Source organism: Copadichromis virginalis, linkage group LG4, assembly GCF_057382275.1.
Source record: "Copadichromis virginalis isolate Kocher_CV1m ecotype Utaka linkage group LG4, C_Virginalis_male_GT1.1, whole genome shotgun sequence".
In the NCBI taxonomy this organism is placed as follows: Eukaryota; Metazoa; Chordata; class Actinopteri; order Cichliformes; family Cichlidae; genus Copadichromis; species Copadichromis virginalis.
This window is the reverse complement of record NC_140621.1, coordinates 24,347,822-24,362,781: the sequence shown is the minus strand read 5'-3', so window position 1 is coordinate 24,362,781 and position 14,960 is coordinate 24,347,822. Positions and strand designations below refer to the sequence as shown.

General features: G+C 42.1%; 1 protein-coding gene across 5 annotated transcripts in view; it reads right to left on the bottom strand.

The window, feature by feature from the left end:
- Nucleotides 1–2,932: 2,932 nt before the first annotated feature.
- The window catches only part of LOC146711514 (protein sidekick-2-like), an 86,931-nt gene continuing 74,903 nt past the window's right edge, over nucleotides 2,933–14,960 (bottom strand). Inside the window, exons 29-46 of one of the 5 annotated variants that reach the window (XM_085454365.1) lie at nucleotides 14,437–14,631; nucleotides 14,136–14,337; nucleotides 13,940–14,043; nucleotides 13,617–13,687; nucleotides 13,372–13,507; nucleotides 13,152–13,208; nucleotides 12,623–12,724; nucleotides 12,388–12,503; nucleotides 12,116–12,302; nucleotides 10,672–10,809; nucleotides 9,984–10,166; nucleotides 9,763–9,888; nucleotides 9,505–9,669; nucleotides 9,285–9,425; nucleotides 8,099–8,267; nucleotides 5,504–5,633; nucleotides 4,389–4,435; nucleotides 2,933–4,100 (exon numbers count right to left, since the gene is read on the bottom strand). In XM_085454365.1, the coding sequence (XP_085310491.1) occupies nucleotides 3,659–4,100; nucleotides 4,389–4,435; nucleotides 5,504–5,633; nucleotides 8,099–8,267; nucleotides 9,285–9,425; nucleotides 9,505–9,669; nucleotides 9,763–9,888; nucleotides 9,984–10,166; nucleotides 10,672–10,809; nucleotides 12,116–12,302; nucleotides 12,388–12,503; nucleotides 12,623–12,724; nucleotides 13,152–13,208; nucleotides 13,372–13,507; nucleotides 13,617–13,687; nucleotides 13,940–14,043; nucleotides 14,136–14,337; nucleotides 14,437–14,631 (2,711 nt within the window). In that variant the 3' untranslated portion in view covers nucleotides 2,933–3,658. The remainder of the gene's footprint in view (nucleotides 4,101–4,388; nucleotides 4,436–5,503; nucleotides 5,634–8,098; nucleotides 8,268–9,284; nucleotides 9,426–9,504; nucleotides 9,670–9,762; nucleotides 9,889–9,983; nucleotides 10,167–10,671; nucleotides 10,810–12,115; nucleotides 12,303–12,387; nucleotides 12,504–12,622; nucleotides 12,725–13,151; nucleotides 13,209–13,371; nucleotides 13,508–13,616; nucleotides 13,688–13,939; nucleotides 14,044–14,135; nucleotides 14,338–14,436; nucleotides 14,632–14,960) is intronic. The other 4 variants (XM_085454361.1, XM_085454363.1, XM_085454362.1 and 1 more) reach the window with 4 other exon arrangements.

Genomic DNA, 14,960 nt, shown 5'->3' with positions numbered 1-14,960 from the left:
AATCATCTGGCTTTTTGCTCTCATTCTCAAACGTTCAATTTAAACTTTATAGTGTTAGCAGACTGGAGTAGGGTGGCTGTGAAGCTACTGGATGCAAGATGACCATTTAGCCATGTCACCGCTCCCCAAAATACATAACTTTGCCCAGTTTGAGATCAATTTAGCTGTTCACTACATATAAGGGCAAGTATAATGGCAAATGTTTATGCAGTTCTGCTTGATTGAACTAGTGCATAAAAATTTCTGCATACTGCAGAGAAATGTTGTGAAAAGAAAACAGTTGGGGGAGCATCTCCTCAGGTTTTTAACTGATCTGGCAGAAGAGGCTTGAGCTAAGTGTATGTAGAGGAAATGCACTATGTGTACTGTGTCTATGAGTGAAATAAGATAAACTAGAAGACTTCTGGTTTAACAATAACTCTCCCCCACATTAAAACAGTTTGAAAGCTGTAACTTCTCATTTTTCTCTTTATCACACACCATAACTTGGCCCCCGCCAGTCAACCAGACAAGTTAACTGTGCTGCCAATGCGGTCTTATGAACTCCAACAAACACAGTCAGAAATAGGACAAATTTTGTTTAAGTCAGTCCCATGAGGAGACGTTTCACTGAAATGTAAAACTGTGCCAGATTTGCAGATCTATCTCTTTCCTGCTCTCTGTCCCCATCTGCGTGAGCGCCTCGCTTTCTGTCTCTGTCTCACTCTCTTTGGCTTGAATGTGTGTGAGCAGAAGATTTGTCTGTGATCTCCTTAGAGTGAAGAGCTCAGTCAAGTCGGAAGAATTACATATTTATATATAATATATCCATGGTGGAAAGATGTTTTCTGATTTCACCTTACCCCTAAACCTTTGAGCCTGATCCTTCTGTTCTTTGGTTAAGATCAGTGTTTTCTGGCCTGAAATAAAGGGATTACCTGTCCAACCATCCCTAAGATTTTCAGCATGCTTGCACTGGATCAGGTTCTTCTTCAAGTTCTTCCCAGTATCTCATGCTGTTTTGCATCCCAATTATGGTTTTGTTTAAGATTCAGGTCATTTGTACACTGTAGGATTAGGTGTCACTTAAAAATGACTTTGCATTCCAGATCATACAAAATGCTCTACTTAAGACTGTCTGTGCAAAATTAATTTCTACAGGTTTTAAAATGGTTTAGATTTCCTTTATAATGAGTTTGTTGCCAATTCTCTTTATGTCAGAATCATAAATCCTGTAATTATTTTCATCAGTGTTCCACCATTTCATTATGATTTATGAGGAAAAGGTCATTACAAAATAGAATGTTTTATTCTAAAGAGTTAGCATTAACATGGCTATTCTGCCTTTTTCTCTTTTTTAATGATGTACACAGAGATGTTCACACTGGAAATTGGACAGATTACATTTTTAGACCTTGAAGACTGAATGCTTTAGTGTGCACACTATAGGTCACACTCCAGCACAGCAATATCCATTCACCTTTTCTAAAGAGACAGCTTTGCAAAAATGTCCTAGAAAATTTCTCACTATAATATATGCCTATGGTACCATGAGCTGTAACACGAATCATGTATTCAGAAATTATATAAATGCAATCACACCTTGTAACATGAACAAAAAAAGTGACAATCCATTCTGACGGATTTCACACATCATCATACTTTTTTCTCCTGCCGCACTGATTTCCTGTTTTCTTCCCAGTACATCAAGAAACACCCCAAAATTTGAGGTAGTTTTGAAAAGTAAAGGTTTTGTGCTATAGGTAAAATCTATTGCATTGTGAAACCCTTAGTGGATATGGATACTCTCCATTCTCTTTTAAACTAACCAAAATGAGTTATTATTTTTCTTTCACTGACAGCTATTAATATATAATGATTCATATGCTTGTTAATAATACATGCATTGGATGCCCATACAAACCTGACAGCATCTCACAGATGGTGAAGATTTTTAAGCTGTACATCAATTATATGAATCTCCTACTCTAACCTATCCCAAATTTGCTGTATTGGATTGAGATCTGGTGACTATGGAGGTCATTTGAGTGCAGTGTAGCGTTCAAGAAACCAGTTTGAGATGAGCTTTCTGATATGGTGTGTAAACCTGGCTGTGCCCTTAAACAATGATCAATTGGTACAAAATGGCCCAAAATATGCCAAGTAAGTACCCCTCATGCCATGGAGCGATCAGGGCTCAAGAGTTGGGAGTTTGCCTTGTAATCGGAAGGTTGCCGGTTCGAGCCCCGGCTTGGACCGTCTCGGTCGTTGTGTCCTTGGGCAAGACGCTTCACCCGTTGCCTACTGGTGGTGGTCAGAGGGCCCGGTGGCGCCAGTGTCTGGCAGCCTTGCCTCTGTCAGTGCGCCCCAGGGTGGCTGTGGCTACAATGTAGCTTGCCATCACCAGTGTGTGGATGGCTGGATGTGTAAAGCGCTTTGGGGTCCTTAGGGACTAGTAAAGCGCTATATAAATACAGACCATTTTGCACCCGCCTAAGACAAAGGCAGGAGGCAGGATAGATCCATATTTATTGTTGTTTACACCAAATCCCGACCCTACCATTGGAACCTTCTATTTTAAATTTTGATGAGGTAGATCAGCAGTTTTTGAAATACTCAACCCACCTGACACCAACAAACATGTCACCTCTCTTCCTCATTCTGATGCTTTCTTTGAACTTTAATCATGATCATATCTACATGCCTAAATACACTGAGTTGCTGCCATGTGACTGGCTGATTAGATGATCGAGTTCAATGAGAAGTTGAACAAGTGTACCTACTAAAGCGGCCGATAAGTGTATGTATCTAATGAACCAAGGGGATTTGTGCTTTTGGGTCTTAGTAATTTTCTGTGAATAACATTAAAGCAAACAAATACACATTATAAAGCTTGCCTTTGCTTGTATATCTACTGACATGAGCACACAATCAACATCCTCAGACTACTATAAAGGTGCCACAATGCTTTAATGTGATTCATAACATTTTCACTAGTGATGCTCTGAAAATATTGAGCTTGAAGCTGCTTGATATAAATATCTGGTAAACAAGATGAGACAAGTACATATAGTAAATACACAATGCATTTCCAACAATGATTAGGCAGAGTGAGAAACTTAAAGGCAGCTGAGGGCTACAGTGACCGCAAGTGCCTCTCTCCAACTCAGAGTCATTTTCTCACAACATTTTGTCCTTTGTTAGGCATCGCTTGTTCCATAAGAGTCAGTTTTTCCATTGTCCAGTCTCAGCAATGCAAGTGGTCCATACTCTATATGGTTCTAAGGTGGTTGTTTTCAATAAAGCTCTCATGTTAAACAATAATACAGGGGTTTGAAAACAAGGATTTCTTTTTCAGAACTTCAGGTCCTGTTCTCTCTTGTTTACATCGATGATCGTTCAAATGAATTTGCTAACGCAACACAAAAACTTTCAAATGATTGTCTTTTCATAAAATACATATTACACAGATTGACCAACCGTACACACTCAGCACAATCATACATACACTCTTCACAGAGGAGAAAGCACTATTTAAGATGCCTGCAATGCTTAATATTGAGCAACAACTCTGTCGGTAAGACAGAACTAAAGATCAAAAAAAAGAAGAAGAAAAGGAGCAAAATACAAATAAACCAACAACAACAAAAATCAAAGTTTCGTCCTCAGGGTCCTGTTGTTATTGGAAGGAGAGCTGTGTGTCAAACAAAAGAGGAGAAGCCCGCGGTAGGTGCCTGAGCGGCACAGCCGAGGCTGCTGGGGGGCCGGTACAGGGTGCTGTGCTGGCTGGGGGGGTCGGAGGACAGCAGGGAGGGGGTGGGAGTCCGGCTTCCCTTAGGCCTGAAGAGGGTGCCCTGGCCTTGGCACTGGGGCTGTGGTGACTGGGCGCTCTGGGGGAGGAGAGGGGGAAGAGGGGGCAGGGGGGGTACGGGTGGTGGGTGTTGTCGTGACTCTTGCTCCACCAGGGGCTCGGGCTGGGAGTAGCCGTATGCCGGTGGACGAGTGACGCCCTTCTGTTGTCGCCGCCAGGAGTTGTAGTAGGTGGGGTCGCTGATGTAGTGGTTAACAAAGGAGTGGGTCTTCTGCCGACTCTGATCCATTTCGTATTCGCTGTCGCTGCCCTGTCAGTCAACAGTTCAAAGTCACTTTGGCAAAAAATGAGGACAGTAAGCAGAACACGTGCTACGACGCTTACTACAGAGTATAATGACAGCTACATTTTCATGGTCTCAAATCAAGGCTAATTCTATTTCCAGTATTGTACAGCTGGTTGACAAACAACACAGTAGCTACTGAGTCACGGCACAGCAGGACATATCTATTGACAATGGGAAATCTATGAATCCATGTGCATTTCTATGGGCCAGATAATCACTTCTATTGAGAATCTTTGAGATGTAGAAGCTCACCGATAGCTGTATGGAGTACAAACATGATACATGTAAACAAGTGTGTCCTAGAATTAGAGAAAGATAATGTTTACAGAATTAATCTCCTTTTCTTGTAACACAAAACCATCAGGCAAAAGCTTGTCTGAGTGAATCCTCTTGTTATTCTGCTACATGTATTTGTTTAAAAAAAAAATAGTAAAAGCCTCCCACAGAAAGCATTACACATTTGGCACATTTGTGTGCCTGATGAGCACTTGCTCATCTACTGCTCTATTGAGACACTGTAGCTCAACAGATGTTGAAGCACCATTTATTTGCACAAGTGTCAGGTAAACAGTGGGAGGCTACGCAGAGGAAAAGAATAACACCAGCCTGCGTCTCCTGGGAGATCTGTTTTTTCTCAAACTGGGATGAACAATGTTTTGCCTGTGCAGGTACCAGACAAATTGGCCAGGGAGACACAGCGCGGGTGTGGGAAGACAAATGTTCAGAATCTGCTACAATCGGCTTCTCTGCCAGTTGTAGGTACCATCCCTCATCACTTCAAGCCTCCCATCTCCTCACTGGGCCAAACTATTCTATGCACACACTCATCATATTGCGAGCTGAGACATGGAAGCCAAGATTAACAATTTCTATTTGACAAAAATGAATTAGTTGTGAAGATATTTCAGCACACGCGAGGCACGGGAACCGGCTGTGTATTCCCCTGCCATGAAAGAAATCAGTATTAAAAGATCCAGAAACGTCAGCCATCACTGCACGACGCTAACAGAGGGTATTTAATTTTGAGGTGATCCACTTGAGGCAGATATTGCTGCAGAATGTCATTAATTTATCATCACAAATGCTGCTTCATAATTAGACAGCTGTCTTGCTTCTGCATCTAGCAAAGCGGTGACTGTGACAAGCTGAATTGAGTTTATCAAGAGGATAGTTGCCAAATGTAACAAAAGAACAGAAAGTTGAACCAGAGAAGTTTTTTTTTTTTTACTTTAAAAAGGTTACAGCTTTGCCCTGAGGATTTTCTCCGTGAGAAATTTAAACAGTTGAATTTGACTTTTTAATTTAAGTTCATTGCTTATTCCAGACGCAGGGTCGGGCATAGACTGTAAGCCTGGGTCAGCGCTTACCTGCGAGTCAGATATCTCCGAGGGTTTTTCAGTCAGACTGCTGCTTTCTGCTGGGATCAGGTCATTATACTTAGTGCTGACATCCTCATCTGAGTAGTGCAGACTTCCAGGACTTGGTCTTGGAGGAGAGCTGAATTTAAAAAAAAGAAATAAAATACATTAAGAAAAGTAGAGAGTTAAGAAGGAGAGTTATAAAAGCAAGAAGATGATAAAGAGCTAATGTTATATAAGAAAAAAGAAGTTTCTTTTGATCATAATTGCATTCTCCGAACTGATTTTCTTAAGCTCTTACTTTTTTTTTTTCATTCAGGAGTAAAAAGCTGTGTCAATCCTGTGACTGACACCACAGAGACAACTAAAGAAAGCCACCAAAACAGTTCTAAAAATGAAGCTTCAGAAGCCACAGGGTGTTCAGTGGGAACAACATGAATAGATCCAGCACAGACTTATTGATTATGAAAAAAAATGATTCAGACAAGCACAGCATGGGTTATTTGTGCATTCCTGGAAGCCACTACATTAGGCAGGACAGAGATTAGAATTGATCTTATACTTTTGCTATTCTTTTCTAATCTTTCAAAGTGTTTGTGGAAATTTGGCAGTGGACTTGTGCCAACCTCATGAACAGAATTTATGCAAAAAAGAAAAAAGATCATGAAGATCATGAAAGCACTCTGTGGCGATTAGAGCTGAATTAATACACAGAGCGACTCAATCAGAGTTTTAGACTTCCTGCAGAAAAGCTGGGTAACTAAGCGTGGACTTGAGCTTTGTGAGCATTAAGAAGTTCTCATACAGTATGAATGCAAGTCAAGTAAAAAAAGAACTCCTTAACTTCTTTCGGCTCCAGTCATTAAGTCCATGAAGTGAAGCAGAGAGAAACATCTGTGCAGACAATTATTTTTCTCCTTCTGCTGTAATGACTACTGCTGCGTTCAAGGTCTGCTGAGATTGAATTGGATGGTCTGAAAGCCAAAACTGGACCACTACCCTCGCATCACTGCGCTACATCAGTGGGCTCAGTATGCATCTCAGGCTAATACATTAAAAGAAGGGTTTGCTCAGTTGGTTTCAGAAAAAGAGACTAACGAATTGCATAAACTAGACACTGCATGAAAGTAAATGTTTAACTGATCTGAAATGGAAAATGTATGTGGGGGCAGAATAGACAAGCATAAAATGCTGTGATGTCAAGTGGAATATTAAGGCATAAAGAAGACAACCTTGACAACCTCTCCAAAAAAAAAAAGTTAATATGTACACACAGGCGCTAAATCACCGGGAATGCCAAGAACAGGCTTAGAAGACACAACATGACAACGGCCATGAAAAGGTTGACACAACAAAGGGATATCTCCTCTGGGTTAAAGGGGATGCCGTGAGGGGGTGGACTGTGGAAAAAAAAAAACTACATTAAGACAAGGTTGAACCAGACATAAAAAGGATGGAGCCATGTGAGTGTAGGGGAGGAGGGGCAATAGATTCTGAGCTTTGAATTATTTAGGAGCACTGTATTTATCCCCCTCGCCTTATCTGTCTAATTCATCCTTCTTTCCTTCACCCTTTCAAATATCCCACAGGGAGCTCTTCTGCTCTTCCTCCCTTAGTCTACAGATCATTAACAAACAGTACGGTACCAGTTTGGAGCTCTTCAAAGAGAGGGAGCTACTCAAGGCTCTTTGATCCCCTTGGCCTCCTTGGTCAAGGAGAAAATAACAGATTCCTCTGCCCTTTAGTGCACCCCTAACACATTCCACCACAATGTGCACACTAATGTGCAAAAAAACAACATCTATTTTAGTGCTGTGACAAGAAGCAGACGCTGAAGCACCATCCCCCAAACACAACCAACTGACCATTCCTCCAGCCCTGACCTATGTCTACACACGTGCTTATCATGCTGCAGCGTTTGGGAAATTCTATTTATCTCATGTTTGCATAATCATTACCAAAGACACAGCCTACCAAAGTCCTGCTGACATTATTCTGCGTTGTGATAGCCTGCGTAGCACTGCGTGTAAGAGAACCTCTGCACTCATGCCCAAAAATAAATAGTCGGTTCTGTCTCATAAGTCCTCTTTGTGTTATTTCCTGCTGTCTTTTGGATTACCTGGAATAACAATTACATTTTTTGTTTACAAAGTCTGTTTCAGAACTCTGCATTTGGGTCTGCAGCCCGCGATCCATGACAGTCCTTGCCTAAAGCTTTGATGAACAGACAAAGAGGTTTTGAATGTTAATTAGCCAGTATTGTGCTGTCCCCCAATATGTATTTTTGCACCACTCAAACACTGAATGTCAATGAGAGGAGATGAAGGAGGCTCAAATCACCAGCTGGTGCCCTCAAGGTTCAGTTGTTTTCACTCGCAACTGTTGAACTGTTGTTAAGGGAAGAGGGGAACACACAACAACAAATACTAATTCTTGTATATATTGTAAGTAATACAAAAACACTTGAAAAGGAAACGTGACAAAACTGACAGAGCAATATATCTGAGAAATGGAATATCTGCTTGCAAGCTTTAAAAGCAGTGGCCAGCTGAATACCGTCGGTCATAATGCACACAGGAGGTATTTACGGTGATGCTGACTGACCGGGTATAGATGCCGTTTTTACGGCAAAAAGAGTTCTTCACAGAGAGGCGTCGGTTGTTCAGCTCCAGGGCTGGGAAGCGTCCCTCATCGAGCCGCACCATCTCTCCGTGCGTCAGAGGCAGCGACGTGCAGTTGGAGTGGTTGCCTGGACGGGGGTATGAGGATGACACTGTGTGGGTTGTGGAATGGAATAAATGAATCAAATCTAAAATACATTTCAATACCTTGGATTATTTTATCACTGTATTCGGAAAACACAATTTTTGACACACAAAAAAAGACTTGCACGGTCATTCTGTTAATGGTTTCTCCTTAATTTATATTTGCAAAACCTTGCTAAAGGTCAAAATGCTGTTTAAGTACAGGACAAGCTGAGGTAAATACCACTTAGTCAGGCCCAATGTTTAATACTGATTCCAGATAAAACAGCCTCCAGTTGGCAGTACAGGTTCACAGCTAGGAAAGCTGGGAAATGTTTGGGAGGGACTAAGAGGTCATCTTTGTGTCCTCACACACATACAGTCCTTGTCTGAGCTGGCCAACCCTGATAACCTTGGCACCATGCTGAACACTGGCTAAGCTAAAAAGTCAGTAGTAGGAGGCATTAGGAAGGCTTGCCCTGACTTTCACTTCTCCCCCAAACATTGCTCCCATCTGTTTAATGCGACTCTTGCGTGTCAGTCATAATGTATTAATAATAATACCAACAATACGGCTACTTACAATGATTAACTTCCTGTACCGTACCCTTGCGTTTAAAGAAAATAATTGACTTGTTGATACAGTGATACAGGAGCAACCTTTGCTGTTGTTAAATAATTACTCTCAGTCTATCTAATGACCTGAGCATTAAATCACTGCCAAGCCATTTATTCCAGTATTGATCCTTGCTGCAGTAAAATACGAACAATAATATTTATTCATCTGCCAATTTCTGCTGTTCACTGATAACATTAACCCTCATCTTTCCCCTGTCAGCCAAACAACGGAGGGAAATCAAGGCCATTTGTCTAACTGTGTGAGCCTTTTTGCTCCCGTTTAACAAGATAGACTTTGGATGCTGCAGTCATTAAAATGCAGCGCTCAGCAGACCTGTCTAAGAGGAAGACAAATTCCACTTGATTGCCTGGGTTGCAAACAGAGAGAGAGCCTGAGATATTAGCAGAGTTTAAGGTGTGTTTCATACCTGAGTCTGCTTTTTTGGTATACTTTTTACTCTGGCCTCGGATGATGAGAATGAAAATAAGGAGGAGGATAAAGATGAGTCCCACAAGAGCAATGACTACCAAGAACCACCACTCCTCATAGAAGGGAGACACTTTCTGGGCTGAAACCAAAATAATAGATATTAATATCTGATATTTAGCACAACACTGCGTAAGTCTTCATTTTATATTACAACCGACCTGATATGGAAGGGGACGGGGCACTGGGGGACCCGTAGCCATAGTCGTTGACGGCAATTACTCGAAAGTCGTAGGTGACCCCTTCTCGTAGCATGTCCATATTAAGCGTGTAGGATGTCACTTCTCTGGGAATGTCTTTGATGAGAATGTCCCACAATCCTTCATCTAAAGGCAAAATAAGAAAATCTGTGAATAAAATTAAAGTGTACGGTGGACAGATTAAAACTCAAACAACATGTATGTTTGTAATTGGCCCACCAGATGGTCTGGCCTCTATGACGTATCGCGTGATGGGTGCACGGCCTTGATCGCCACTTGTCCAATGCAGTGTGAGAGCTGTGCCATATCGAGAAATAAAGGGTTCTCCTGGAGGGCCTGGAGCTCCTGAGGAAACAAGAACGGTGGATAAAAAATGACAAGGGAGTCCTCAAAGGATTTGATTACTGACACTGTAATAAAGAAAAGCTATAGCATCCCACCTTCTCCGGGTCCAGTGGTGATGTTGGCCTCAACCTCGGGGCCGTAAGTGAGAGTTTTGGCCCGGATGCGAAAGTTGTATGTGACACCATCGGCCAGGTCTTTGATCTTCATCCACTGGGGAGCACTGCCCTTCACATCTACTGTCACTATCTTACTGACACCTGGAGTGCGAGGAGAGGAGTCTGTACAGGAAACACTAAGACTCTAGATACTGCTTTCTACAAGCGACAAAGAGCCAAGCTTTGTGCATAAGCGCAGACATACAGTCACACACAAGACCAGATAAACTCACTGTCAGAGACCAGGAAAATATATTTATTGCTTTATCTAGCTTAACTCTTGGTCGATTAGCAGATAGCCACAGGACCACAGCAGCTCAGCGTTCCACCTCTGCTCCCAATTACTCGACAATCTGGTTCAGGCAACTGCATTTAGCTGGCTGTTAACCATGTTGCTCTCACTGAGGGTAAAAACTGTACAACACTCCAACATATTTTATCAGCCATGCCATATATGTTACTGCAGGGCCTACACTCATCTGTAACAAATTAGAGCATAAGCTTAAGCAGCGCAGGTCAAAAAAAAGAGTATGGTTAAGAGGCTTGAGGTCGTAAATCACTGCGTGAGAAAAGCAAGCTGAGGAATGTCAAGCAATGGCAGAGTTGTTAGGTTCCAGGAGTTTCTCACCATCAACTGGAGTGCAGGGCTCATAAACCAGGCGGTAGCCCTCAATGATACCATTGGCCTGCTTCGGCTCTCCCCAGGACACGTTGACCGAAGTGGTGGTCAACTCGCTGAAGTGCACGTAGCTCGGAGCACTTGGCGCTTTTGTCAAAGAAAGTGGGAAAAGTTGAGATGTTAATATAACAGTCGTGAGATGAAACCATGTATACAATGAAGACTTGGTCACAACACTGCAAAGTACTGACCAAGAGATGTCGGTGAAGTAAATATGAATAGTTTTCTTTAAAAACATTTTTTATTAGTTACTTGTGCTTTTTCCTTCAAAGCTACACTGGCAACAAAAAGTTTTGGTTTTTGGATCAGCAAATCAGTGAAATCCATGGGCAGTGCTTAGTGTCTACAGCCAAGAAGAACATTTGCCAAATTCATAAAAGACAAGCTATGCAAATTAACACAGAAATTGAATACTAGGACAGTTCAGAAAAAAAATAAATAAAAAGAATAATCAGCAGAAATTAAATGTTGCATGTAATTCAAAAATTTGGGTACCGTGAAAGAGGACCAAACAAAGTCCTGCACAGCAGTATAGGCAACTAATTCCCCCAAACCCAAAAGAAGACACTGAAGTGACACTAAAATTCATTCTGTGACCTTGAACAACAGCTTTGAGAAATTTGAGTGCTGAACCAACCCAGATCCAGCTAAGTGTCAGGATTTAGACACAATTCTGCATAAAAATCACAAAAGCTTGTGTTGGCTCACTTCCCAGTACCCTGTTGTGTGAGGAGCCAAAATTCCTGCCTGTGTTTTTAAGTTCTCAGCACTTTGTAACCCTTGCCAATGTCACAGCCTTCAAGGGGGTGGGAGAGACGTGAGAAATATACACTGTAAACCATTCTCTGCAGAAATCGCAGAGGAGGGACTTTCACTAGCTCGTAAACACAGACATCTTTGTGCAGTTGTAGCCAAAAAATACTAATCTACATATGTCCCCCCGCACTTTGTATTCTTTTCTCCCCTGCTGTCATTAGGCTGCTTCCCCCATGGCTTGTCCAGTAGGATGTGCCAAAAAGATCTCTAATACTACATCTCACAGGACAAAACTAAACTGTTCAGTGAGAATGTTTCCTGCTGAATAGGAGGGAAAGCTTTTATGTTATTTGTCTTAAAGCTATAGAAACACAATGAGTCAATATGAAAACACCTTTTGTATCGCTCTACTCTTCAAAAGCTTTGAAAACCATGTATCCACCGAACGATGTGGTTAAATAATGAGCCGTCTCGTTGTGCAGATGACAGGGGGAGGGGGGATTAACGAAAGATAAAGAGGAATAACATATATAGATCCAAAGACTGCAAAAAGCACGATGCTGCAAGATAAATCCCTCTGGTCTTTTGAAGGATCACTGTAATCTTTCTGTCCACGTCTGGATTTTGCGTGACTCACCTGCTTGCTGAGTGCGCCCTCTGGTGGGCAGGGAGCGGGGCCCATCCCCTGCAGCGTTGAAGGCTGCCACACTGATCATGTAGGTGGTGTATCCTGTTAGATTTTTAAGCTTCACCCCAAGCTCTGGCAGGAACAGGGTACGCAGGCGCTCTGTCTCATTTTGGAGCTGAAACTCCCAAAAATAGATCTGGAAAGAAAATGACAGAGTTTGGGATTCATAAGGTTTTCAATGAAAAAATATAAACATGGACATAAATACACATTATTGATACCTTGTAGCCCTGTATGTCTCCATTCTGGGCATCCAGAGGAGGTGGGTCCCAAGTAACATCCAGCTGTGTTGCTGTTGAGGACTGGACCGCCACATTTTGCGGAGGGGCTGTTGGGACTAGATAAGGGCAGGATTTAAGTAATTGAGCTATTATGTGATATAACTGCTAAAAATTGAATAAAGATAAAGGGTAAGTAGTCTTGCAAACTTGCTGCACAGAGAGAAAAGAAACATACCCGCCTCTCCAACAAACACTTCCTGTGGTGCACTGCTAGGACCCTCCCCCACTGCATTATACACACTGAGACGAATCTCATAGCGTTTGTGTTTACTCAAATCTGCAAGCAGAGAACCCATAGCAGTATTTTAATAGAACAGTTAGGATGAAAGAGTAATAAGAAGTTACTCCGGTGAGAGACAGTCACAGTGATGCCCGTGGCAGAACAATGGAGTGTGAGAATTAAGAAGCATACTGATAAAAAGATGAGGTTCTTGTGGGGACGTGGAAGATTTGTCAGTGATTAAAAAGACAGAACGCATGCTGAAATAATGACAGGGAAGCTTGGAGAGATTAAAGTCATTTGCACACAGTAAGAAACCGCGGTGGTCCCTTAGTGGCTACAGATGAGTGGGAGGATGGAAGGCACACTTGCTGTAAATTAGTATACAAATGGCATATTTTGTGCAAATAAACTTTCACAGATGACATGCAAACAGATGGAGGGTAATGGAAGAGAGGGGCATAAAGAGAGATACGCGACTTACTATCGAGTTCATACTGGGTGAGCGAGGATTCACTCAAGTTCCTGACGCTGTAGGGAGCTGGAGTTTAAATAGGAAAATAGGGAGGAATAAAAGCGGGTTTAGAAAAATGGCAAAGAGCGCATTTCTGTTTATATTTTTTGGATCGCCTGCAGCATTCGGTGATGCTAAAGTGAAGGTATTTAAATAACAGGCAAAAGCTTTCAAAAAGTAGCTAACTCACCAGTAAGATCAGCCCAGTTGGTTGAGGGACTGTTGACTGTGCGGACAGTGAAGCTGCGTACTCTGTCATAGTGTAGCTCCCTGTACCTGACTCTGAACCCCAACAAGACTCCATTTATATGGTCCTCAGGAGGAGGCTAGGAGGAGAGGAAGTCTGCTTAATGATGGCCAATTAATATTAGTTTCTATTCTATTATCCTTTGCAAAATAAAAGAAAGGAAAAGCATTTTCAAGCTACCAACCTACCTGCCATCTGACCAGTACAGAGGTGGTGGTGTGGGGTGTAACAGACAATATTGTTGGTGCTTTGTCTGGAGCTAGAAAAGATAAAAAACCAACAACATTGTGTTACCAGTTCAGCATAGCTGTGGAAAGCGATACGGCGTTCAAACAGTGTGGTGGAGAACAGCTCGACAGTAAATACACATACTGTTGACGTAAAGTATTCACTGCGATAATTCAAAGTCAAAGCTTAAATGTAAAGGCATGCTTTTGCAGTTAGAAACTCAATGGAAAAATCAATAGATAATGTCTCTGTGGTGCGTGCTGGGTTAGTCACAAATTCTTACCATCCTGTAGCGTAGTGATGGCTTCACTCTCCTCACAGTATTCACTGTCTCCAATGTCATTGGTGGCTTTAACACGGAACTGGTAAGAAGTAAATGGCTTTAACCTTGAGGGAGAGAAGAAGGCATGTATATGTCACACAGAGCTACTAACAATAATAAGGGTAATGCAGTTATTAAAGCAGACTTTTATGTTTACCTGTCCACTATATAGGAGTTTGTTTCATGACTGACTGATGCAGAGTGAACAGTCCAGTTGCTGTCTGGAAGCTCTCTGTACTGGACTGTATAGTAACGAACTGGGGACAAGCCATCGCTGCCTGGTTCCCATGACAACAGCACTCTACGAGCCTGGACTTCCTCTTGAGGCACTGTGGGACGGCTCGTGGGCTGGGGTCGAGCTAAAGGGCACAGACAGACACACACGGTCCCTCTCAGCCCCAATATTTAGAGGTGGATCATTTAAATAATACATTTTAGCTGCAGCATTTTACACTAACCTCTCTTCTCTGTTGTGACCACCAGAGCCTCAGCAGCCTCCCCCCAACCCTTGCGTGTTTGAGCAGTGAGCCGGAATACATAAACCATCTCTGGTTTCAGTCCTGCTGCTGTGTACTGTCGTGCACTGGGGCTCAGCACATCTACGGTGGCAGCATTGCTATTTGAAGAGTTTCTTCTGAATGTGATCTGATAAGCTAAGAAGACAAACTCATATCAAAATAAAGTCGTGCATAAAAAGGGATAAGCAAGAAGAACTGGCTGCAGTGCAAAATTGGCTCCAGTGCAAAATCAAACCAGAGGAGATGGGGAAATTTGAAGGGAAATTCCACTCTTGGTCAAAAAATTTTTTTTTAATCATGGCTTAAGACTTAAGGCTCTTTTTCCCCCCTCATTTTTATGAAATTTAATTTGGGACACTCCAGAACTGAAGCTGAGCTGTAAGTTTTTATTTTTCTGTTTAATTTGTCTTTTTTATTTTAACTGATTTTCATCTTCTCGTATATTTTACTCATTTTACATCCCA